The sequence below is a fragment of the Cryptomeria japonica genome, chromosome 1 (assembly GCF_030272615.1).
Source record: "Cryptomeria japonica chromosome 1, Sugi_1.0, whole genome shotgun sequence".
NCBI classification, from domain to species: Eukaryota; Viridiplantae; Streptophyta; class Pinopsida; order Cupressales; family Cupressaceae; genus Cryptomeria; species Cryptomeria japonica.
Window position 1 is genome coordinate 305,490,094 of NC_081405.1, and position 25,441 is coordinate 305,515,534.

At 37.5% G+C, this 25,441-nt stretch overlaps 1 protein-coding gene across 1 annotated transcript in view; it reads left to right on the top strand.

Annotated features, from left to right (window-relative positions):
* Window positions 1-19,536, top strand: part of LOC131026901 (arsenate reductase 2.2) — a 67,994-nt gene extending 48,458 nt beyond the window's left edge. Inside the window, exon 3 of the mRNA XM_057956912.1 lies at window positions 19,184-19,536. Coding sequence (XP_057812895.1) covers window positions 19,184-19,357 — 174 coding nt within the window. The 3' untranslated portion in view covers window positions 19,358-19,536. The remainder of the gene's footprint in view (window positions 1-19,183) is intronic.
* The last annotated feature ends 5,905 nt before the right edge of the window (window positions 19,537-25,441 follow it).

A 25,441-nucleotide genomic window follows, 5' to 3' on the forward strand; every position in this document is an offset into this window, starting at 1 on the left:
CTTCCTGCCCTTCGGAAGAGAACAAAGATCCCAAGTATGATTCTTCATCAAAGAAGAATACTCATCCATGGCCCTATCCCACTTTGGGTGACCTGTCGCCTCTGAAAATTTTTGAGGATCATTCGAAATGGCATGACTTAGAAGACTAGAACCAGATGTCTGTGCACGAGTACGACGAGTGTCAGTAGGATCACCTGCCAGAGAACCAACAACATCAACTGTAAACCGGGCCCACTTGGGCAAAGGCTGAGCAGTGGGTGGTGGTGGTGGTGAAGGTGGACCATCATCTGCATCATCTTCAAGGAAGAAGGAATCCTCAAAAGATGAAGAGGGAGAAGGAGGCAGTGAGGGAGAAGCTGTTGATGGAGAATCCATCTGAGGAAGGCACTCATCAAATTGGACATCCCGCCTAAACAGGACCTCTCGGGAATTCAGGATCAAACAACCTGTATGCCTTAACATCCTCACAGTAGCCAACAAAAATGAGTGGTCGACTCTTCCTCTCCATGGCTTTCCTCTGAGCATCTGGAATAAATGCCCAAGCCTCACTACCAAAAACTCGGAATGAAGAAACATCAGGCTTGACATGGGACCAAGCCTCCTTAGGAGTCAACTGGCGCAATGCCTTATGAGGCATCCGATTCTGAATATAAGTGGCACAACTAACTGCCTCAGCCCAAAAGGCAGGTTGCATAGAACGTGACTAAAGCATACAATTGGCGATCTCCCTTAGTCTTTTGTTCTTTCTCTCAGCAACACCATTCTGCTGAGGGGTGTGAGGAACGGATAACTGATGCTGCAAACCATGCTTTGTGCAGAAATCTGTAAAAGCCCGATTCACATATTCTCTCCCATTATTTGTGCATATCTTCTTTATAGAAAGACCAGACTGCTTCTCTACAAATGTCTTAAAGACTCGAAATGAATCAAAGACATCAGACTTGTACTTAAGAAACTACACCCATTTGCGTCTGGAGAAGTCATCAATGAAAGTGAGCACATACTTGGACCCTGAAAAGGAGGGAGTCGGAAATGACATAAGATCATTGTGGATCAAATCCAAGGGTCCCTTAGCACGGGTGGCTTTGCCTGTAGGAAAAGGATCACGGTGATGCTTGCCAAGTGCACAACCTCGACATACACCATTAGTACAAGATATCTGAGGGAGCCCAATAACAAGTGCCAGCTGAATCCTTCTTAGGCTTCGGTTTCTGCTTCTTGTTCTCTTTAGATGTCTAAGCAACCAATGCTTTCGGTTGTGATCCTATGAGAGTGTCCAATTCAGATAGGTGAACCTGCTCACGAGTCAAGCGATCACAAAATACATCAAAAGTAGGCATGGTGAAGCATGTACCCAACGCATCCATAATAGAATAAAATGTGGAAGCAAATATCTGATAGGGACCTCGAAGCTTAGAGAGAATCAGGTAGATACACTCTAGGTCTATCTTATTCTTACGACAATTGTGTAAGATAGATCTGGTGGTTTTGAATTTGTTCAAAAAGTCCTCAATGTGAGAAAAATACTCAGGTAACAAGGAAGAGAGCTCGGCCTCAATCTGTAATGCTTTGAACTCATTGACAGTACCAACGAGAGTTTCAAATTTGGACCACATAGCTTGAGGAGTGAGCAAACCATCAAGGTGAAAAAGCAAGCTGTCTAAAACATGTAAGGAGATAACACCCATAGCCTCATCCATCTTATTTCGGTGTTGAAGAATCTCAAAAGGACGCTGCAATTGTGGCTGATCCGCATCCAAACAGGACCACAACCCTCTTGATTTGAAAAGCCTCGTCATACGAGCTTTCCAGAGGTGATAGTTCTGGGATGTAAGAAGCTAAACTGAAGAATCTGCCATGGGCACCTGTACCTGAACCTGGACCTACTCTTGATTTTTTCAATTAAGTGATCTTTCAGACTAGACAAAAGATGCAGAAGGGGTTTTTGTTTTCTTTGTTTTGAGTTTAGGTGTTTTGATTTTCTAGAAGTAAATTACAGAAAATAGTAAAAAATAACACCCCCCCACAATATGTAAAACAAAAACCCAGTACAATCTGATAGCCAGAAAAGAAGACGAGCAAAAAAAATGCGACACACTATCTTGTGTACCTGGTGATTTTTCTGAAAAAAAAAAACTCCAAATCTGAGAAGAACTCTCCAAGACTTTTTCCACGCCCATGTTTTCCGAAAACGGAGTCCGTTTGCCCAATTTATGGCTCTCGGAGTGCAAAAAAGAGCTCTGAATTGGACGACAAAAAATAGGTACCAAATGAAAAAATCAGCAAATCTCACCTCTAGATTTGAGTAGGGCTCGAAAAGAGCTTTCTGGCGCCTATTCGTTTTCGAGAATCCGACTCCGTTTACCCAAGTTATGGCAAAAAGAAAAAAACCCCTCTTGTAGGGCATAAAGAGGGTAAAAAAAATATTTTTTTTCTCGAAAAACGTGCTTGTAAGGGCCAAACTCAAAATTTTCCCCAGAGCTAAAGTTGTCCAAACTGGACAAATTTTATATGAAAATGGGGGTTTTTGGGTGTTCTGAGCTCAATGGTGAGGTCTGTTTGAGCTCAAAATGCCCATAAACAAAAAAAGATAACCCAAATCCAAACTTAAACCTCTGAAAAAAAACTGAAACCCTTGCCTCCAGAGAAAATCTTCTTAAAAGAAATCAGGAACAACCAGCAACAGATGTAAGCTCTAATACCATGAAGAAGTTGAAAAAGTACAACTTTTGAGATCCCAAGAGCATCTGCAAGCAAAATACTTGTCACAAGAGAAGATTGGAGACAAAACACAAAAAAGGCTCTGAAGAAAAGATTATCATTTCAGAGAGGGAATTGAAAAAGAGAAGTTACAATACAATCCTTATGACAGGAGAAAATGAAACCCTAAAGATGTGCAACCCTAAAGAAACCCTAAAGGGATAAAGAGTATTTAATAATTAAATAAATAATTATTAGCCAATAATTAATAAGTATTGTAGGTATTTAATAAGTATTAAATACCTACAATATTATTAAATGCCTAAGTTTAGCTTAAGCGTAGAGTATAATAGACTAATAATTAAATAAATAATTATTAGCTAATACAAGATAACTCTAACAAAATATTATAATATTGTAATTAAAGTGCACACGTCTCATCATACGTGTAAACTCCTTATTTCACCATAGAATCAAGTAGACACAAAATGTGAAGCCACAAATCATTGCCAAATCGACCCCCTAATCAATCTCCTTGGCCTACGAGGGTCAAATGATAGGCCAATCCCATGAATGTCTGCAGACTAAGGAGAAGGGGACATTACATCCTCCAATTTACCATCACAAGCCAATCCAACAACACGGGTGTGCAGCCATCCTTTCACAAATTTCCCTTGCGGTAATTTATGATTGCACAGGCTTCAATCCATGGCTTCCCCATGGCATGCATACACTATTCCTTAGCTCATCATGTGTCTTTTTGGGATTTACTTTAATTTAGTCCTGAAACAGTGACTGCAACTTAAGATGAGGATTGTATTATCTTTACCAATATAACTTTATAATAAAATTACGAATTGTAATGCCCTTTATGGGATATTCCAAGTTTATGACAAGCAAACAATATTAATCACTGGAAACTTATATTAGAAACATTATATATCAAGAATCCATGATGACATCTAAATCCATATAAGCATCATTCATATCTAAATCAGTACACTCTAATATCGTTAATATTTTAGTTGAAGGCATATTCTTTTTAGTCAACCATATTAGGAATTCATTTGGAAATGCTTGCAAACAAATCTGAAGGATGGTTGTCCTCGTATTGTAAGAGCATGGAAGGAATTTTGGTCCAGTCTATTTCTCATTCCACGTTGGAGGTTGGCTGCCCTCCTCGATCAAGCCTAGGAGCACGGAAAAGATTTTTGGTCCATTTGGCTTACCAGCGCATGAGCATGGCAGGATTTCTGGTCCATCCATCTTGGGGAGGCATTCTTGATAAGATGCATGAAGGCCGTCCTTCTCTACCAAGCCTAGGAGCACGTGTCATGTCTGGCCAAGCTGAGGATAAAAAGGGCCTTGTAATTTGTTTGGTAAAAAAGTCTTTTTTAATAGAAAATCCATAATAAACTTTGTATTTTTTCTGAGACAGCATTTGGGACCCACCAACTTGTATTTCTTTGCAGCAGACAATGCTTCAGCTTGTCAGAAATCGTTCACCAATGAAATATTTTATGAGAGCCTTCAAACTAATTTCATTTCTCATTAAGATGATGCGATTATAAGTCCATGTCTTTAGCAGACAACCCACATAGGAGGTAGTAAAGTGTCAGATTTGGTTCCCTTAAACTTGCATCAAACAATGTTTTAGAATCCTTTATGATGCTACGTCAGATTTAGGAAGGAGCTGCATTCACTAATAATGAGGTGGCGATTGTAAATGATGTTCAATTCTCAATTCAATATGCAAGTTATATTCTAGTTTATCTTTACTTGATCTGTGTATTATCTATTTTATATAATAAATCTGACTATCTTCTTTTCTATGGCAGGTGAGAGGAGCATTTATTGATTTCGATGTCCTTCTCACAAATGCCGATTGATATGTATATGCAAGCAGGGAGGATCAAGCAATGCCTTGACCGGTCATGTCTTTTAGACATGACCGATCAAGACATTACTTGATCGTACCTCTTGGCTTATCGCAGTAATTACAATCGGTGTATGTTAAACCGATACCAATCGGTGTATACTTAACTTAACAGCCCGATACTAATCGGTGCGTATTTACCTTGCCACCTGATACCAATCGGTGCATACTTACCCGATATCAATCGGTGCATGCTTACATTGCCACCCGATACCAATCGGTGTTAGTTAATCCGATAATCCTTATTGTTCGCTGTTAAATATATTAACCGATATAAATCGGAATACATTGGTTAGCCCGATTAATAATCGGTGAACACAGTTAATAATATAACCGATATTAATCGAGATTCTATGCTATAGGATGATTATCGATAGTTTAAGCATTTGATCGAACTAAGTAGATTGATCATATACAAATGAAGAATGGTTATCAAATGAAGGATTAATAGCTTGAAGTTTTCCATCATAATTTATCGATAGGATAAATGATTGAATGAGAGACTTCATTTATCTCTCATTCAATCATTTATCTTACCGAAGCTATCATGCATTAACACTCCCTCTTAGCTAGGTAAGATAAATGAAAACAATATATCAAGCACCACAATTCAAATGATGGTTGGTATTCTTTACACAATCTGACTTTCTAGAAATCATATCACCTAATCACATGATATGAAGTATCACCTAAACACGTGATACAAATGTTCATCACGTCAATCTTGTGATGACAGGATATCACCTAAGCATGTGATATCAGTATTGCCTAAACATGCAATACTTAAGGATAATCATATGAGAAAGATTAAATTCTCATCTTATCCAAGTTGTGGTATGTGCACTAACATCTTATACAAATGTTTTACCACAATACAATCATGGCACATTCATGACACACCAGAAATCCAACATGATAACTGGTTTGAACATCATAAGATCGTCACCTTATAATGTCTACATACAAGTGTTCATTATCTTGAGAGATCGTCACCTCTTAGATATGAACCCAGGGGATAAAATCCAAAATGCCCTATCATGACAAAGAAGTTTACACATTAAACATCTTATTGATATGCAAATACAAATTACAAAGCAAATTACCTTTCTATCATACCTAAACCTTTTCTGAAGTGATCAACCTTCAATCTGGAAAGAGGTTTGGTCAGAATATCTGTAGTTTGATCTCCTGTACAAACATATTCTAATTGGATCACATTCCTGTCTACCATATCTTGCACATGGTGGTATGGAATCTCAATATGCTTGGATCTGTCATGAAACACTGGATTTACTGAAAGTTTTATGCAGCTTTGATTGTCACAATGTATGATAGTGGGTTTCATAGGCTCTCCAAACAACCCCACAAGCAACTTCCTAAGCCATACTACCTCTCGGGCAGCCATAGAAGCTGCAATGTATTCGGCCTCGGTGGAGCATTGAGCTACAAAAGACTGCTTCCTGCTGATCCAAGATATCATAGCTGAACTTAGACTGAAGCAACACCCTGAAGTGCTTTTTTTGTCAGTCACACTTCCAGCCCAATCTGAATCTATAAATCCATGTAGGTCTATATCAACTTTCTCATTTTTGAGACCAAGGCTTAGGGTACCTTGTAGGTATCTCATAATGTGTTTTACTGCAACCAGGTGTATCTCCTTAGGTTCACACATAAACTGACTTAGAGCATTAACTGCATAATAGATATTTGGCCATCAGGTACATTAGGGACTCAATCATCTGTCTGTATTGCGTAGGGTCAGTGGGTTGTGACTCTGCTGCTGCTTCTTTAAGTTTATGTAAATTGGTTTCCATAGGAGAGGTCATGGGCCTACAGTTTAGCATTCTGAATCTCTTCAAAATGTCCAAGGTATACTTTCCTTGGCTTAGTATAATGTTGTCAAAATTCTGCCATACTTCCAATCCTAGGAAGTAATGAAGGAGTCCCAAGTTCTTCATATCAAATTCTTTGGATAGATCTTTCTTGCATTGATCTATAAGGTGATCATTTCCTGTGATTAATAAGTCATCAACATATAAAATCAATATTAGCATATCACCTTTATTTCTTTTGTAGTAGAGATTAGGATCTGCATCATTTTTAGAGAAGCCTAGTCCTGAGAGATAGGTGTCAATTCTTTCATACCAGGCCCTAGGAGCTTGTTTAAGCCCATAGAGAGCTTTCTTGAGTCTACACACATGAGACTCTGCATCATGAATTTCAAACCCTTCAGGTTGCTCTAGGTAGACTTCTTCTGAGATCTCACCATTTAGAAATGCTGTCTTAACATCCATCTGGTGTACCTTCCACCCCTTTGCTGCTGCAATAGCTAGTATATCTCTTACTGATGTATACTTGGCAACAGGTGCAAATGTTTCTTCATAATCTATTCCTTCCCTTTGTGAGAACCCTCTAGCTACAAATCTGGCCTTGTGTTTTTCAATACTGCCATCTACAACATGTTCGATCTTGAAAAGCCATTTAGATGAAACAATAGATTTCTTAGTTGGCCTAGGAACAATCTCCCAAACATCATTCTTCATAATGGACTGATACTCTTCAGACATTGCATCCTTCCATACTTGATGTATAAGTGCATCTGATACATTGTTTGGTTCGGCTTTAGAGAGATCATTCATAAGGGCAACATAGCTAGTGAATTTATTAGGCCTTTTGCTTTCCTTGAAGGTTCCTGAAGGAGCAACAAACTTCTGAGCTTCTGCTACAGTCTTGGTGGCCCATAGTGGTCTTTTCTTGAAGTTTTCTCTAGGTGGGTTTTGAGTTTCACCTATAGTTTCCTCAGGATTCTCCCTCTGAAGCTCATGAGTAGGATCTTCATCTATGCTAGGGGTAGGGATATGGACTTCAGGCTCTAGTGAGTTTTGGGCTCTTTTGAAGGCTAAGTCTTTTTCAAAGATCACATCCCTACTTAGTTCAATATTCTTTTGACTAGGTATATAGATTCTGTAGGCCTTGGAGATTTCACTATATCCTACAAGGATTCCTCTTTTTCCAGAAGGTTCTAATTTTAATCTTTTCTCCCTAGGTACATGAATATAGATGGGGCATCCAAATATCCTAAGGTGGCAGATATTTGGTTTTGATTTAGTAAAGACTTCCTCGGGGGTCTTATCTTCAAGATGGGAGTGAGGACATCTGTTTTGAATATAAACAGCAGTGCTAGTTGCTTCTACCCAAAGATTGACATTTAGATTCTGATCAAGAATCATAGCTTTGGCAGCTTCAACGATTGTCCTATTTTTCCTCTCAGCTACCCCATTTTGTTGAGGATTATAAGGTATTGTTTAACTCCCTTTTAATTCTTGAATTCGTACAAAAATCTTTAAATAATTCTGATGTGTATTCCCCCCCATTATCAGTTCTTAGGGTTTTAATTTTATTTCCTGAGTAGTTCTTTGTTAGTGATTTGAATTCTTTAAACCTATAGAGGATCTTTTCCGATTCTTTACATTTCAGAAAGTAGATCCAAGTTTTCCTAGAGTAGTCATCAACAAATATTACATAATACAAAAATCCCCCCAAAGAAGGTACAGACATGGGTCCACATACATCAGAATGAACTAACTCTAAAATTTTACTTGTTTTCCTAGTACTATTTTGAAAAGCACCCTTAGTATTTTTACCTAGGGCACATCCTTTGCATGCTCTTGAATGATATTGCCTTAATTTAGGTAGGCTTGTGACAAGGTCTCCCATTGATGATAAAGTTCTAAAATTCAGGTGGCCTAGTCTTCTATGCTAGACTTCATTAGCATCTGTAGTTTCATGGATTAGGACTAAGTTGGGCTCTGTGCATAGCTCATACAAGTAGCCTTGTCTTTGACCAATAGTTTTAGCTTTCTTGATGGATGAATTCTTTATGGCCAAGCCAACACTCTGTTATCCATGAAGGTCACTCTGTATCCATTGTCCTCCAATGCTGATATTGAGACCAGGTTTCTCTTGATGCTTGGAACATATAGTACTCCTTTAAGTTGTAATGACACACCTGACTTTAGTTTGATGGTGCAGGTTCCAACTCCTTTGACTGGATGTGTGGAGTCATCTCTGATAGTTACTTCCTCATCATTCTCCTCTTTCATGGAGTCTAGCACTTCTCTGAATCCTGTAATGTGTTTGGATGAGCCACTGTCGATCACCCAGGAGTTAACTTTGTTTGATGCTTGGTTTGTGAGTGCTGAATAGAGTACATACATCTCGGGGTCCTCTTCCCTTTTAGATTTTCCTGTTTTGGCAAATGTGGCTTGTTGTTTGGCTCTTTTTGGACATTTGGCAACATAGGGCCCAAATTTGTCACATCTGTAACATTGAATTTGTGAAAGGTCCTTCTTGAAGGTGTTCTTGTCGTGACGACTTTTTCTCTTTCTAAATTGTTTCTGTTTGCTTTTCTTGTTTGAGTTTGTACTTAGAACTTGGAGATCTTCATCTATATTCTTTTGCTTGATCCCTTTCTTATTTTGCCTTGATTCCTCTTGGAGACAGTCAGGCTTTAGCCTATCGAATTTTGGAAATTTATCCTTTGCACTGATGCCTTGGACGAATGTTTCCCATATGCTAAGCAACCCATCTAAAGCAATGAGTGTTAATTCTTTGCTTTGGATCTCATATCCAAGAGTTGCCAGTTCATCCCTTTAGGGCTGATATTCGCATGAAGTAGACATTGGCTGATTCTCCTTTGATCATGGCTATGTGATTTATTTCTCTCTTTAAAGCCAAGGTTCTACTAGCATTAGATATCTCAAATGCATCTTCAAGTGCTTTGAACATGTTGTAGACTGTTTCATGTTTCCTTATGATGGGCATAGTATTATTTCTCACCCCATCAACTATGATTTTGATGGCCTTTTCATTTCCCTCTCTCCAAGTTGTTTTGTCAGGTTCAGTCTCCGGTTCTGTAGTTTCAGTTTTTACAAATGATTTGACTTTATTTTCTTTTAGAATCATTTGAATTCTGAACTTCCACGCTGAGAAGTCATCACCTCCTCTGAATCTATCTTCAAATCTGATAGCGCTAGCCATTAGAAGAACTTTGATGTTGAATATATGCTTGTTTGAATTTTTCACAAAATTGAACAGCCTCAGGTTCGATTTAACTTGGCTTTGATACCATGTAAATGATGTTCAATTCTCAATTCAATATGCAAGTTGTATTCTAGTTTATCTTTACTTGATCTGTGTATTATCTTTTATATATAATAAATCTGACTATCTTCTTTTCTATGGCAGGTGAGAAGAGCATTTATTGATTTCGATGTCCTTCTCACAAATGCCGATTGATATGTATATGCAAGCAGGGAAGATCAAGCAATGCCTTGACTGGTCATGTCTTTTAGACATGACCGATCAAGACATTACTTGATCGTACCTCTTGGCTTATCGCAGTAATTACAATCGGTGTATGTTAAACCGTACCAATCGGTGTATACTTTACTTAACAGCCCGATACTAATCGGTGCGTATTTACCTTGCCACCTGATACCGATCGGTGCATACTTAACCCGATATCAATCGGTGCATGCTTACATTGCCACCCGATACCAATCGGTGTTAGTTAATCCGATAATCATTATTGTTCACTGTTAAATATATTAACCAATATAAATCGGAATACATTGGTTTGCCCGATTAATAATCGGTGAACACAGTTAATAATATAACCGATATTAATCGAGATTCTATGCTATAGGATGATTATCGATAGTTGATCGAACTAAGTAGATTGATCATATACAAATGAAGAATGGTTATCAAATGAAGGATTAATAGCTTGAAGTTTTCCATCATAATTTATCGATAGGATAAATGATTGAATGAGAGACTTCATTTATCTCTCATTCAATCATTTATCTTACCGAAGCTATCATGCATTAACAGCGATGAGTATCCAAAGCTCACAAGATTATTTACTTTCACTAATAATGAGGTGGCGATGAGTATCCAAAGCTCACAAGATTATTTACTTTAATTGCTGCCTTCGCTGGAGGAAATAATATGGTACCAAAATCTTGAAAACTCCACATCAGACTTCTTTAGGCTGCGATTCTATACAAGACAGACGACAAATAAATGACAGTTATATGATTAGTTAAGGCAGTGATTAGTGAGTATAAAGTAATCATTATTAAAGGATAACAATTAATATGACAAAAGGTGATGTCCCTCTTATGAGTTATCTCTATTCGAAGAGACACCTCCCTTCTATAGAGATATGATAGTATAAAGAAAAATAAGGAATGGAATGGGAGGGCATGGAAGGAATAAGAATAAGTATTCGATTTGATATAAGCAATAAAAAACAGAAATTCTGATATACTATCAGCAGCCGAAGCTAGTAAGTTATATGTGGAATTATGACATAAGTGTATGAATGTATTATTTATATTTGCTGAAAAATATATAGGGATAATTGATGTAATTGCATTTAAGTATTGTTTTCCAATCTATTTAGATTCTTATAATTAGAAATATTAATCTATTTATTTCCCTACAAGCAGTTATATATGGATTAGTAAGGAAACATGTTAGGGCTTGGCAGTAGACCAGCTCCCGCAATGTAAGTAGGGCACCCCAAGTTGGATGGACCAGAGTTCTTGCCACTTTTGGGCCAAGGGGTGGAATTGTCTTGGTTGGGTGTATTACGCCCTTGGGCTTAGTTATGGCAAACAGTTTTGTGGCGCCCTATCATGCTTTCCCCTCCAATCCCTACTATAGTTGGTTGTTGGAAGTAAAACTATAGAATGGATCCAAATAGATAACGCTAATTGCTCATTTACTTTAAAAGGTTCAATAGCTATTATATGATTTAGTTATAGAATACTATTTGTAAACAAATTATATTGTTGGAATTGTAACGTTTGGGCAAAAATCAGGCATACCTCAATAGGGGACATTATAGCACAAAATGGATTTCTGGTTCATTCAGCTTCTTGGCCCACGAGCATGGCAGGATTTCTGGTCTATCCATCTCAGGGTGGCATACTTGTTAAGATGCATGAGGGATTTCAGGGTCTTCAACTCTTCTGAACTTGGAAGGCTGGCTGTCCTTGCTATTTGCAAGACATTTCTATAAATTCTCAATTGACTGCTTAAGGAATTTGCTAAAATTATTTCCCATTAAATGGTTCTTGATGAAATAATAAACGTATTCTCAAATGGCTGCTACAATTATATTTCTGAATATTATTATTTGCTGCAATCAGTTTCTATTCCTAATTGATGACTTCCATTCCTCAATGGATTTCTGTTGAATGATTGATATTTGTATGATTGATTGAATCATTTCCTTTGATTGGATGATTTGAGGTGTTGGTGAGTGATGATTAAGTGATTGTTGATTAGATGACTAATGAGTGATGATGCAATGAATGCTAGTTGGTATATTGGTGAATGATGATTGATAGAGTGATGATTTGCTGATTGATCGTTTACTTGATTTGATAATTGATGATTGTTTGATGGATTCATGAGTGATTATTGATAAGTGATCCTCGAATGCTTGAAATGATTCCTCCTTTATACTTTATTTGTGAAGGAGTCACCACTTTTCATAAGAATTGAGTCACCGCCCTTCATTGCTGCTTCTTGAGAGTAATAAATTATTTTCCAAATTTATCTCTCTTGCATCACCTCCTTAAATGAAACCTTCTCCCCTTTATATCTTCCAATGTCAGGGAGAAATTACATTTCTTGATCATGTCTGCCCTTGCAAGAGTCACAACCTTTCACAATTACCACCCTTTGAAAGAGTACAACTCTTCGTAATTTCTGCCCTTTGAAAGAGACAACTTTTCACAATTACCACCCTTTGAAAGAGTACAACCCTTCATAATATCTGCCCTTTGAAAGAGTCAAAACCTTATTTTCTTCCCATTCCTTTCTTCTTTGATGCAGAGCATCCACTCCAAAACCACATTAGGGAGATTTCTTTCTCCCAACTTACCTATTCAAAAGGTCTCATCCTTCCATAACTTCACAAATCCCTCACTAGGCTCTTACTCCACTCACAAGGCTACAATAGCCTAGACACATCTAATCCCCTCACACCCTTATCCAATCACTCACATACATTCCTCCATACACATTCAACCATCTTGAACCCACATCCATGCTCTAAAGCATTTAAATACCTTCAAATCCTTTTATGATCATTCAGCCTAGACTACCTCCAATTAGGACCACCACTCTTCCACCAATGCTAACACACAATATGCAACGATTTCTTACAAACTCACATACTCTTTTGTCACCACCAAAAGGCTTCTCAACATGATCAAAATTGATTCTCTCTACCCATCCAACCTCCCAAGTACTCACAATGAACACTGCTGCAACAATACTGGTCTAGACAGCCATAACACTCATTTAGGACAGTCATGTTGACATAAATCATTCCTCACTCAAGGGCTTCCAAACACTACACAGGGCTTCAAAGAACCTCCTAGACCTTCCTCAGTACCCCCCACTCTAACTCTCATCAACACTCGCTCAATCTTACACAAAATGGAGATGTTTTATCACTGTCAAATTAAGACAGTCAACTAAGTGCAGGGACAGTCATAGACTTTGTCTTCCATCTCACTTCTCAATGCCTTCAAAGGTTATTAGGTACTCAATAGGGCCTTCCTACACTCCTCCAAACCCTGACCACAAACCCAAACAACATTCATTCATGCAAACACTTGAATTCTTGTTGCATTGACAAACTAATGTACTCACTGTTATTCTGGAACAGTCAATGTGTTTTTACTTTTGGGTTGTTTCCTTGGCTTGCAACCACTTGACACACTTCAATAACCTCTACACACACTCCTTACTTCCTTCCCTCACTCACCCAATGATCCCTTTTTCATGTGGTTCATCATCTACACCCTTCTCTTGCTGCTATACTCTTACTGAGACACAATTTCAGTCACTCTACAACTTGTTTGTACGTGCCAACCATTCATGGATCCCTGCAAGGAAAGTAAAAACAAGATATATACATGTACCCTCCATTCCACCAAGATTTGGCCTTTGATCAACGTGGAATGGAGGTGTAATACATTTTACAACCTCACTGTTTACCCTAGTAGGGTTTTGACAGTGTTTTACAAAAAATAGCAGATCTCCCTCAAGACTTAATGAAAAAGAATGAAATAAAGACCAAACTGTTGGGGGTTCACCCCTCTATCATTCTCAATTGCTTCTTGATGCAAATGTATAAGTTTTAAATAAGAAAAACTACTGTTATCAGACTGTTACGTCTGAAAAAACACAAGAAAGTGCAGGAAATCACAAATTCATTGATATTCTCCTTCAATACATTGAACAACAACCACCTCCAAACGTGTACAAGGCTTTTCTATGGTTACAACCACCCTCATAACCTATTTTGGACAAACCATGTCTAATTACCCCTTACAAACTCAAAAGTTGCTTACCCACTTTTGTCAACTTTGACAATTTTTGCTCCAAATTGAACATAGACCCTATCTATGACTTCCATGACCCAATAATGATTCAAATAGGTCCAAATGCATCAAATAAACCCTTTTACATCGTAAATTCCCTTACATGACTCATTTTCACATATTTGCACCATATTGACAACTTATGACAATTTTGTCAACATTATAACTTTAGGACTCAAAAACCTTAACAAAGGGACTCATAGACACTTATTACATCATAAATAAACACAAAACCATTGTCCTTGTGCCAACTTGACCTCATTGTGCCATGAGGACCTATTAGGTGCTGCTGCACCACTCTTCCATTAATCCTTCCTTGATTCATATGCTACATTCTTTTCCTTCCTCCCTATCATTCTTTTGAATAAACTTTTCTCCCTTTTACATCTCATATTTGAGGGTGGCACAACTCTTCATTTCATTACTTTTGACCATTCATGAAACTTAATTTAAATTAAATTTATATTGTATTTTATTTTTTATTTTTTAATATTTCAATTTTATTATTATTATTTATTAAATCCTATCTCAATAAGGGGACATTACACATTAACATTTTTGGTGGGATCTATTGCTGCATCAAAATTGAAATTTTCCATAAGGTTCAATCCAACATTCAAGGCCAACTAGCTTTTGTCTATATGAAGCATGACGATGGAAATCCACCCATCTAGTGCTCTAAGGTGTCTTATTGCACGACAAACTTCAATGGAGTTTGTATCAACAGCTTACATGATGGACTCCAACCATTGGCATCATGGCACTGAATTTGCAAAAACATCACCATCTCCTTGTTTGACTTGTGGAATTCAACCATTTGCAGTTTAGATGCAATTTTCTATAGTTGAACTACTGAGTTTGATCTAAAAGCCAAATCTCAAGATGAGTGATGAGCAACTGATCTTTTGAGGTTTGATCTTGATCTTGAGCTTCTTAAAGCTATATAGAGAAGGCTCTATGCATGTTTATAGAGGAGATTGTGTTCCATGTAATAGTTAAGTGGTCGGTGAACTTAATATAAGAAACCATTTTCCAAGTGATTTTTGATTCTTGTCTTTGTTCATTTGCTAGTTGTTACGTCTGTATGCTCATTTGTCAATTATTGTATCATGACCTATGAAGCTCTGCTTTGGTTCTAAGGACATATTTGTTTGGCACGAGCCTTTTCTTGTGTTACATACTTTTTGCAATCTCTCTTTCCCCTTTCCTTGCATTACTTTAGGATCAACTTAGAATGGATAAGGAGTTCACCTTCTAATCCTAGAGATCGCTTGCTAGTCATGTCCCACACTGGTTGGTCTTCCCAAATGTTGATGCTCATGTGTGACACATTGATTTAGACCAAGACGAAAGACCAAAGACCAAATCAATACTAACCAATGCTCAAAGTTGCTTATTTGCTTTTTATGGGTTATTTTGCCTTGTGATTATTCACCAACGTACTTGAGTTAAATGCCATAGAAAATGGCTACTCTTGCAAAATAGTATTGTGATGATGCCTTCATATTAAAAAAAATCCCAAATAAGTAACACAAAAGGAAAAATATCTACTAGAATGCTGCCACTACTTACTACTTTTAAGAGTACTCCAAAACATGCAGAAATTGGAAACCCAATAACAAAAAGTAAAACTAATAAAATATACATTATTGTAGAGATTTCATTTAAAATAACAACTTAGATTAAATTTCATAAGAAATGTAACATAGCATAGCATCATCTCTTTGTATAAATTCAAAGATATGTTTGAATAGTTACTGAATACCACTATGTACATTTGAAACTATACATGACTTACAGATTGCTTTTCTAGATCATTGTCTTAATGTAAAAACGTGCTGAATGAACAAAAGGACCCCTCTATAAGTTTGGCAATATGACCGTCTTCTATTGGGTTTCATTAGAGGTTAGCCTTTTAGATAGATTGATTCTAGCTTTTTATCAAATCCTAATTCGAGAATGTGGAAATAAAATATATTTCACTTGTGTAAAAATATCATTTATATGGTCGTTCATGGCATAGTGCGATAGTTAAATCTTGGCATTGTTGATGTTGCCACCAAGGTTCAAACCCCCTCAAGGCTATTGTTATCACTGGCATTGTGCCCTTGCCGATCCATTGTACCTGCGGGTTTGAACTTTCGCGTGATGCTGTTGGCATTCATGCCTATGACTTAGTGCTCGAAATCCTTGCTGGGTTGGTGTGCATGTAGGCATTGTGCGCTTTATGGGCTACTGTGCTCGCAAGTTTGGACTGTTTGGATTAATGCTATGTGTTCATGCAGGGGATGAGGTCCCTTGTTTGTGGCCTCACCTGGCTTGACTCAAGCTAAAAGTCTTGTGTTCATCAATTAAAAAAATCAGTCATATGGTGAGGAAGGTGAGATTGATAGGCATGTAGTCTGGTTTTGAACAGTAAGGTTGAAGACAATGGAGATTGCATGGACAATGGGGAGCTCTACCCTCATTTCTAGATGAATGGTGAGGTTCGTATGATGTTGAAGACAATGGGAGATCACTTGATATCTGATTGTATGCCTGTAGATCTGCTAGCTCTAGCAATAAATTTTTGTGGGATCCTTCAATGGCAGTTTTGTATTTGCCCTCCCCTATGGTGGAATTGTTTTAGTATCACCTTGGTTTTCAAAATGGCTCTAGCTCTTTGGTCAAGAGGCTTTGTAAGGTCTTCTTGCTCTCTCTTGGTTCAGTGCTCGGGGAGTGCATTGTTTGCTTTTGGCAAGTGAGCTTCGCCTGTAGAAGTTGGTGTCCTTGTGCCTAGTGTGCAATTTGCAAATGGTGGTTTGAAGGTGGTTCTGTTGCTTTACACTTGGGGGCTATGCTGGAGGGACAAGATTTGCTGCTCTCAAATCTGGATGTTACTGTGGTGAGCAATTTGGCTATTTGTCCCAATGATGGAGAGAATATGAATATGTCTTGGGCTGATGTTTTAATCAAAGGTTTGGATTCCTCTTCTCTCGTTTGGGCTCCATCAGTAGATGGTTTGAGTCTGCAACTCTGTCCCATATTCTATTTTTGATAGGTTCGTTGATTTGTTTAGAAATTCTCTTGAAGGGATTTTTTTTAGAGCTTGTCCTAGTATTAATGTTTTTAGAAAGGGGGGCACAACGTAAATGGAAATTCAGACATCATGTTGAGATTTTGGCTTTGCTAAAAGGCATCTTTCTAATATCCTTCATGAACCACAAGGATTGTGCATGGACCCTTTTTGGTGGGCTGTGATTTCTTGGTAAGAATGGTTTGTTCCTCAAAAGATGGTCACTTTATTTTGACCTGAGAAAGAATTCATCAATGAATTTCCAATAAATTTCTTGGTCTGCCTTTGGAATATTGGGATGAGCTTTTGATGGGAATAGCCAACTCTTTTGGACAGTTTATTGTGGTGGATACTGATACCAAATTCAGAAAACAGTTGCTATTTGCAAGATTCTGCACTTTTTTGGATGTTGGTAAGGTGCTTCCTTCTAGCATTACCCGGTCCTCCAAATTGGGTAAATGGGTGCAACAGATTGTCTTTGAGAATTACTTGGTTGTTTTCCATTATTGCTTCTGAGTGGGTCATGCAGAGGTGGATTGTCCAAGCAACAAGAGAAATAATTCTTTTTGCAGGAAAAGGAGCAAGTTTTGCCTTCCCAACCTCTTAGTTGTGAGGTGGAAGGTCCCTTGTTAGATGAAGCTTGCAAGACTCTTTCTCAGGATGCTATGAAGGAGAGTTGCAGGGGAAGAGTTTTGAGGATTGTAGGGAGGTAGGGGATACTCCTATAGCTGTGTTTCAAAGGTCCCCCCCATAAATGGGGAGACGATGTTGGGAGAAAGGATTTAATGTGGCCCTTTGGGTCCTCTGGATTCAAGGTTAGCTGTTAAAAATGGGAGTTCAGCTTGGAGAGTTTTTTGTACTGAGGATAAGATGGTTGAGTTTGCTCAATGCTCCTTGGAGTGGTCTGGTTTCAAGATGTCTTGAATTGATATCTATTTTAATGTATCTTTTAGAAGATTTGTACTGGCCATAGTTCTGATTTTGCATGGATGACATAAAGGTTTACCATGAACTGAGCTTAAAATCTTGGTAGTAAATGGAGATTAATACTGGAATTTAGTGAGTCATAAGATGACTTCAGCATTGAATGAACAAATTTTTCAGTAGTCTGGACCTTTTCAACCAGGATGAATGATATTTATAGACAGTCTATTTAGTTAAAATATACATTTTATAATGATTAATGTGATCGACTGTAATATCATGTTGGTATATTAAAATTCCATGATAGTTTGAAAGTAAATTTCAGAATTATCCATGGTTCAGATTAGGGATATATTTGACTGATAGTGATTCAATGATGAACTGGGATAGTTAATAAATTCATAGTAAAATTGAGAAGATAGTCCGTGGTTGAATGAGAAAGATATCTTGAGAATAAGTTTGTGCAAATAATTTTTCTTCAACTACCATGAGAACTACTCAACATCGTAAGGAAAGTATTTAGTGTTGATATTTAGAATTCAGTGATCTGCAGTCAATGTACTGAACTCCACAAGTTTTTGTGGTTATTTGGTGTAGACAATATTTTTTTTATGAAATCAGTATCCCCATAAGCATTTTATTTAGTATAAGGGCACTAATAATGCTTTTGAACTTCTAGTAGTTTTTATCTTCCAATCTTCAGAATATCGCAATATTTGTCAGTGTTTAATAGTTCCAAACTTAAGATTGTGCCTAGTGGTCTTGCTAAGGTACGTACGATGTATTCATGACTTAAAATTTCAAGTCATATATTTGAGTTTGTTAGATATTGTATACCATTTATTAAAAGAGTGAACTTAAAGGTATGTTGTGAATTCCAGCTTAGCCTGTATACCAGACTTGATATATGGAACCCACGCTGTATGATTCACCCACACTACGCACTGAGTTTTAACCTAATGGTAAAGCTTGCCTGAGAGATGGAGTTGATGTTTCTGTCTACACCTTCATTTATAAAATGAATTAATGGGTTGAGTTGAAGCATTTTTTTGGAAATTGTGATTTAATTACTGATTAGATCTAGTGGCTCATTTTTAGGTACGTGGACCCTCTTGTGCTCGTATGCTTGCAGAAAATTTATCAGAAAATCCCTTGGCGGGATCATCAAGTATTCAGAAGATTCTTATTCTTGAAAGAGGATTTAATGGATGGCAAGCTGCAGGACATCCAGTTTGTCAATGCAAAGAGTTAATATGTAAAGGTCACAAGTAACGGTCATATTCATTTCTTTGTGGTTGGCTGCAGTTACTGCTGGGTCTAATGGGGAATTTTTCTAGAAATAACGTTGTATAAAAATTTGAGAGTGAACCTGCATAAGCACTAAGCAACAATGTAAGCCAGGAGATGGTAAGTATTTTGAAGGGAATATGAAATATCATTGTTGAATTTTACTTTTGACTGTGTGCTAAAACTAGTGATTATTATTTTAGCTAATGATTATTTAAACTTCATATTGTTATTGTTCAGTTTCATAAAAATGAATTTTCAAAGCCCATTGAATGGATGGACAGAATATTGATATGTGGTGGTTTTATACACACATAATACTCTTTGTATCAACTATTTTAATTTAATCGTATGGTTTTACAATTCCCAGTTCTTATCAAATACCTTTAAAACAGATATCTGTCTTTTATTTGTTAATGCATCTGTCTTAATCTGCAGTACGAGGATAGGAATCTGCCTCAGCAAATAATGCTTTTCTTAGGCATGAATTGGAAAGTGGCTTAGGTAAGATAGCTTAATTAGCTTGTATCCTTAGAATTTCATTTCCTATTGGCAATGATCGGTAGGCTAGGGGGTTCATTCATCAGGTGGTCATCACCGAATATTGAAGATAGATGGTATGGAGCTTTCTGGCAAATTGAAATACAGTCATTAAGTCATTCTTTTACAAAAAATCCCCTCACGAAACTAATTTGTTTGGTGGGTTTTAAGCACTATTCTAAAATATTGTTTAGCAATATGACCACTCTTAATAAGCTCAATCAAGTCATAGTCCCCAATTTATGGCATGCGAATTGTACATTTATTATGGAGTTTTAGGAAAGTCTTCTTGCAAAGATTCTGGTCATCCTCACCGACTAATCACAAGTAGAGCTAAAGACTTGTGATTTCCAAAGGTTTATGTGATATCTTGAGTTAATTACATGCTTATGATAGGTTTCTGAACATAGACACTCTTCTTAGCTATCCAAAGTTTCTTACACAAACACTCTCCTTGGCTATTCTAAGCCACATTGGGTTATAACATTTACCTTGCTTTAGGAATTTTTGTCCTAAAGTTATATCAAAATAGCTTTGGGTATGATAGTTGCTTCTCAACTGCATCTTCCCAAGTTGATGACCCAGGGCTCTACTGGTCCCACAAGACTTTAACTTGATCAAGTGTGCATTGTTGAAGCTGGAGTGTTCTGCAATTGATTATTCACACAAAATCCACCTGAAGGTTCCCTTGTTAATTTTTAGACAAGGAATCGTTAACATCTGTAGGATTTGATACACATTTCTTAATGTCACAACTTAAAGAACATTATGCATACTAAACATGTTGGGCAATAGGCCAAGTCAGTAAGCAACTAGGTAAATAGTTCCACAATCTGAAAGGGGCCCAATGTTGAGGATAGCTTTGTCCCACAAAAAGATTGCCTCAAGACTTTTCAGGGTCTCTAAATCGCAAATGTACTCTCTTAAGGCATTTGCCTTATCTACCCGTATGAGAATCAAGGTAACTCTATGGAAGTCTTGTGGCTACTCGAGATATTGCCTAATTTGGGCAATCTGCTTCATATCATGAATCAAATTTGGAATGACAACCGATTGATCCTCAAGGACAACAAAATTTAGTGGGCTTTCCTTAAGGCCTCCCATATAAGGCTTTGAATGTCACAATACTAATGGAGGTATGTTGATTGTTGTTGATGAGTTCAAGTATTGCGAGATAGTTCTCCCATTAAGCCTGATTCTCCATGACATACATTTGAAACATATCTTTCAAAACATGTTTTAATCAATTTGTTTATTTGTCTCTCCAAATGATAGATTGTGTTGATATTTTGTTTATGGGGTTACCTAAAATATGGTCGAAAATCAAGATTTAAATAAGGAGTTTTTGTTATATATAATCTTGAGTGGAAATCTATGCAATTGCACAATATGATATGCACATAATTTGGCCACACTTTGGACTTTGAACCATGTCTCAAGTGGGGAGAAAGCGTGCTACTTTGGTTGGTTTGTCCATAACTATTGAAATGGTATTATGTTCATGTTGTGTTAGAAAATTTGACAATGAAGTCAAGTAAAATCACATCCCTCTTCCACTTGTGTATGTCATGAGGGCACAACAAAACAATGGGATGTCGGTGCTTGGTTCTTACTCCAGGACACTTTCGCCAAGCACTTGGTCATGCAATAATTGTGGCCAATTGTATGCCTTTTTGCATTTGCAAAACTTAAGGATGGGCTAAAAACAAGGCTCTATGTGCTTTGACTGAAATCAGGTTCCATAGTCCTTTGATCTTGGGCACATAAATCCAACCTTCGTACATCAAAATTTCGTCTTTCTTTGTGGTGAAGTTGTAATACTCAAGAAAATCACAATTTCTTCTACCCATTAATCTTGGCTTTGGGCCTCACAAATTTGGTCTAGTAAATTGCTTTGAAAATACATTATTGAGTTGAAATAAAGCCTTCTATCAAGTGCATCCATCACTTTGTTTTCCTATTAAATAATGGTGAAATATCCCTTACGTTCTTTTCATTTTTAAAATACAAGGATTTGCACCAATTAACATTAGCATAAGAAAATCTAGCAAACTCAACCACTTGTTCAACAGGAGTATTAGATAGCAACTTGGAAAAACATAATAAAAATGAAAGGGAATACAACTTGGTGGTGTAACCAGCCACTTCCATTTTTTAGCGGGCAATACAAAAGATTAAACTCGACCACTTATTTAGCGAGAGTGCTAATATCAATTGCTAGAAAGTAATGAAATAAGAAATTGGCAGTGAATCAGCCACTTCCACTTGTTCAATGGGTAACAAGATTAGCTTCAAAGTCTGAAAATTTAGAAACGCCGTTTAGTATTACTAAATGAATGAATTACAATATGGCTAACATTGAAGCATCATGAGAAAACACTACTACTATGATTGAAGAAGCTAGAGAAACCAAACCAAACGCAATGCTAATAAATTGTGATGAAAAACATGAGTTAGAACAACGATACCCAATCTGATATGCAATAGTTGCAAATTGATTTTTTTGACTAGCAACCTAAGAAAACTTCAAATGATCATATCTCCTTCGATTCTTCTCTGAAATAGCTCAAATTGAAAGCAAAGACAACATAAAGGCTAGGTGTCCAACCTCCATCCAATCCCAAGTTCCAACCAACAACTAGGGAGATGACATGAATCCCAATGCAATCCATGCAAGGTGGTACGACCAGCTAAAAGGTACGACCAGAAGAAAAAATCATTTTCCTCATCAAAAATCATGAAACCTTGGGCATAAGAGCGCCTAGATCTCTGGAAAAGAATGAGTCAGTACCCTCAAAAATTAGACGAAACCTCCAGACAATATGAGTATAAGCTTGAATCAACAACTAGGGTTTTTACACTCCCAAATCAAACACCACTCACACACCAACTCGAAAACATCAAATCCACTCAAAACATAAATCTCCATTGGACTAACCTGGCAACCTCTGGACAAAGTTGCACCACACTCAACTAGGAGTTTGAAACTGGAAGAAGCTAGGAGACACACAACCCCAAAGCAAGAGTCTCTGAAAATATTTCAGCAACTCTTCGTTATCAAAATAATAACATACCCAAATGAGCCTCTCAAACTTGCTTTTATAGCTTTTCTAAAGGAATCGACCCTCTTCTCTAGGGCACGTGGGATTAAAAGTTTTAACTTTATTTTATTTCCCTTTTCATGTGCACCAATAATTTAAGGAAAAATGTTAATAAGTCCCAACTTGGAGGACCACATGAGAACATCTTTTAAAAACAACTTAAAGTCATTGACCCTAGGCGTGGGGGTAAAAAACTTGGAATTATAAAATCATTTTAGATATTACCTTCCAAAAATGGACTCCAAGAGAACTGAATGAGCCATCCCTCAAACCGGACTGCCAGAAATAGAAACCAAGTGCTGTATTGTACTGCTAAAAATAGTACTTACTAAAAATAACATATTGCTAAAAATAGTGACTCCAAACACCTTTTGAGTACAATTTGGGTAGTTGCTAAAATTTACTAAAAATAGTAAGTTCAGAAATCTCCTTTGATGGAAATGCATGTCATACCACTCTGAAGCTCTCGAGAAACCTAGAAAAACCCAAAAGGCAAATTTCCAAACTCATGGAATCACTCCTCTAAAATCCACCCGGAAAAAAATCTCCTCTGATGGAAATGCATGTCATACCACATTGAAGCTTTCAAGAAACCTAGAAAAACCTAGGAGGCAAACTTCCAAACTCTTGCAAACACCCTTCTGAAATCCACCTGGAAGATGGAAACCATAATTTAGTCTTTGATTAGCTTACGGGTTTCTTAAATAGGCTAAAGATCCATTTAACAATCTAGAGCTAAGAAGGGAACATTACAGTTTGCCCTCCCCAAAATTGCTTGTCCTTGAGCAATCACAAGGCCGAATGTTGTAAAATCTGATCATTCTCTCAAGTCACATCCTCAATTGGTAGGTTCTTCCATTTAACCAAGTACTCTTTAAGACGACTCTTCAAAGAGCGTTCCTTGGAGTCAATAATGGCCTCTGGAATTAGAACCAACTCTCCCTCCTCATCCAAAGAAGGTAAATTTGATGAAGCTACCACATTGTGCTCAAGTGCCTTCTTGATGTGTGACACATGGAAAACATTGTGTACCTTACTGTTCTCAGTTAACTCCAACTCATAAGTCACTTCCTCGACCCTCCTGGTGACTTTGAATGGTCCATAAAAACAAGGCTTGAGCTTCTTTGCTCCACTCTTCTTGAGAGTGAACTGTCGATAAGGGTGGAGCCTCAAGTAGACCATATCTCCAACCTCAAAAGTGTGCTCTACTCCTTGCCGATCATCATACATCTTCTGCTAATTTTTTGCATGCTGAAGGTTGTCCTTCAAAGATCTCAGAATGTTCTGACTTTGCTGCAACATATCCCTTGCTTGAGGGGCTCTACTATCTCCAAAAGTCAAATCAACAAAGCTAGTTGCCTCATATCCATACAGGGTTGTGAAAGGAAACATCCTAATCGACATGTGATAGGAAGAGTTGTAACAATACTCTCCCAAATGAAGCCATCTCACCCAAGCGATCTGCTACCCTGACACATAATTTCTGAGATAACCTTCTAACCACTTATTCACAACCTCTGTTTGTCCATCAGTCTGAGGGTGAGAACTGGTGCTAGGAGTGAGTACTGTGCCACTCAATCTGAAGATCTCCTGCCAAAATATGCTTAGGAACTTGCTATCCCTGTCACTCACAATGGTTTTCGACAAACCATGCAATCTAAACACTTCTCTGAAAGAGATCAACAACTTGAGCCGCTGTAAATGAGCTGGTAATGGCAAAGAAGTGTGCAAACTTAGTATGTCCACAACTTCATATATGCAATAATTCCCTTGCACTCTTGACAATCTAGTGATGAAATCCATTGATATACTTCCCCATTTCTGATTAGGAATAGGTAGGGGCTGCAACAAACCAGTTGGAAAAGTGTGCTCATTCTTGTTTTGTTGGCAGATCAGACACTATAATGTAGCGAAGGACCTCATCCTTGAGTCCCTTCCAATAAAATCTTTCTCGGATATGTCGATATGTCTTGAAATACCCTTGATGACCAACCAATGGGATGCCATGAAATGATTGAAAAATCTTCTTCTTGAGCTTGGAATTAGGTGCTAGGAAGTTTCTACCTTTATAGTGTACCAAATCATCAACCATCTGATACCTTTCATCATGCAAAGTGCCCTCCACTAAACTAGTAGCAAACTGATTTTTAGCATACTCTGCAATAATCTATTGTTTCCAATCAGCAATAATCTCAATCAATGAGTTCAAATGTGGCCTTTAAGACAAAGCATCAACCACAATGTTGTTCTACCCCTTGACATACTCAATATCAAAATCGTATGCTTTGTTGTCTCTCGCTCAAAGCCTTCTGACGCATGAAGTGCCTAAGACTGTTGTGATCAGTCTTCACCACAAACTTACTCCCAACTAGATATTGTCGAAACTTGGTCAAGGCGTGCATGATTGCAAACATATCTTTATCGTAAA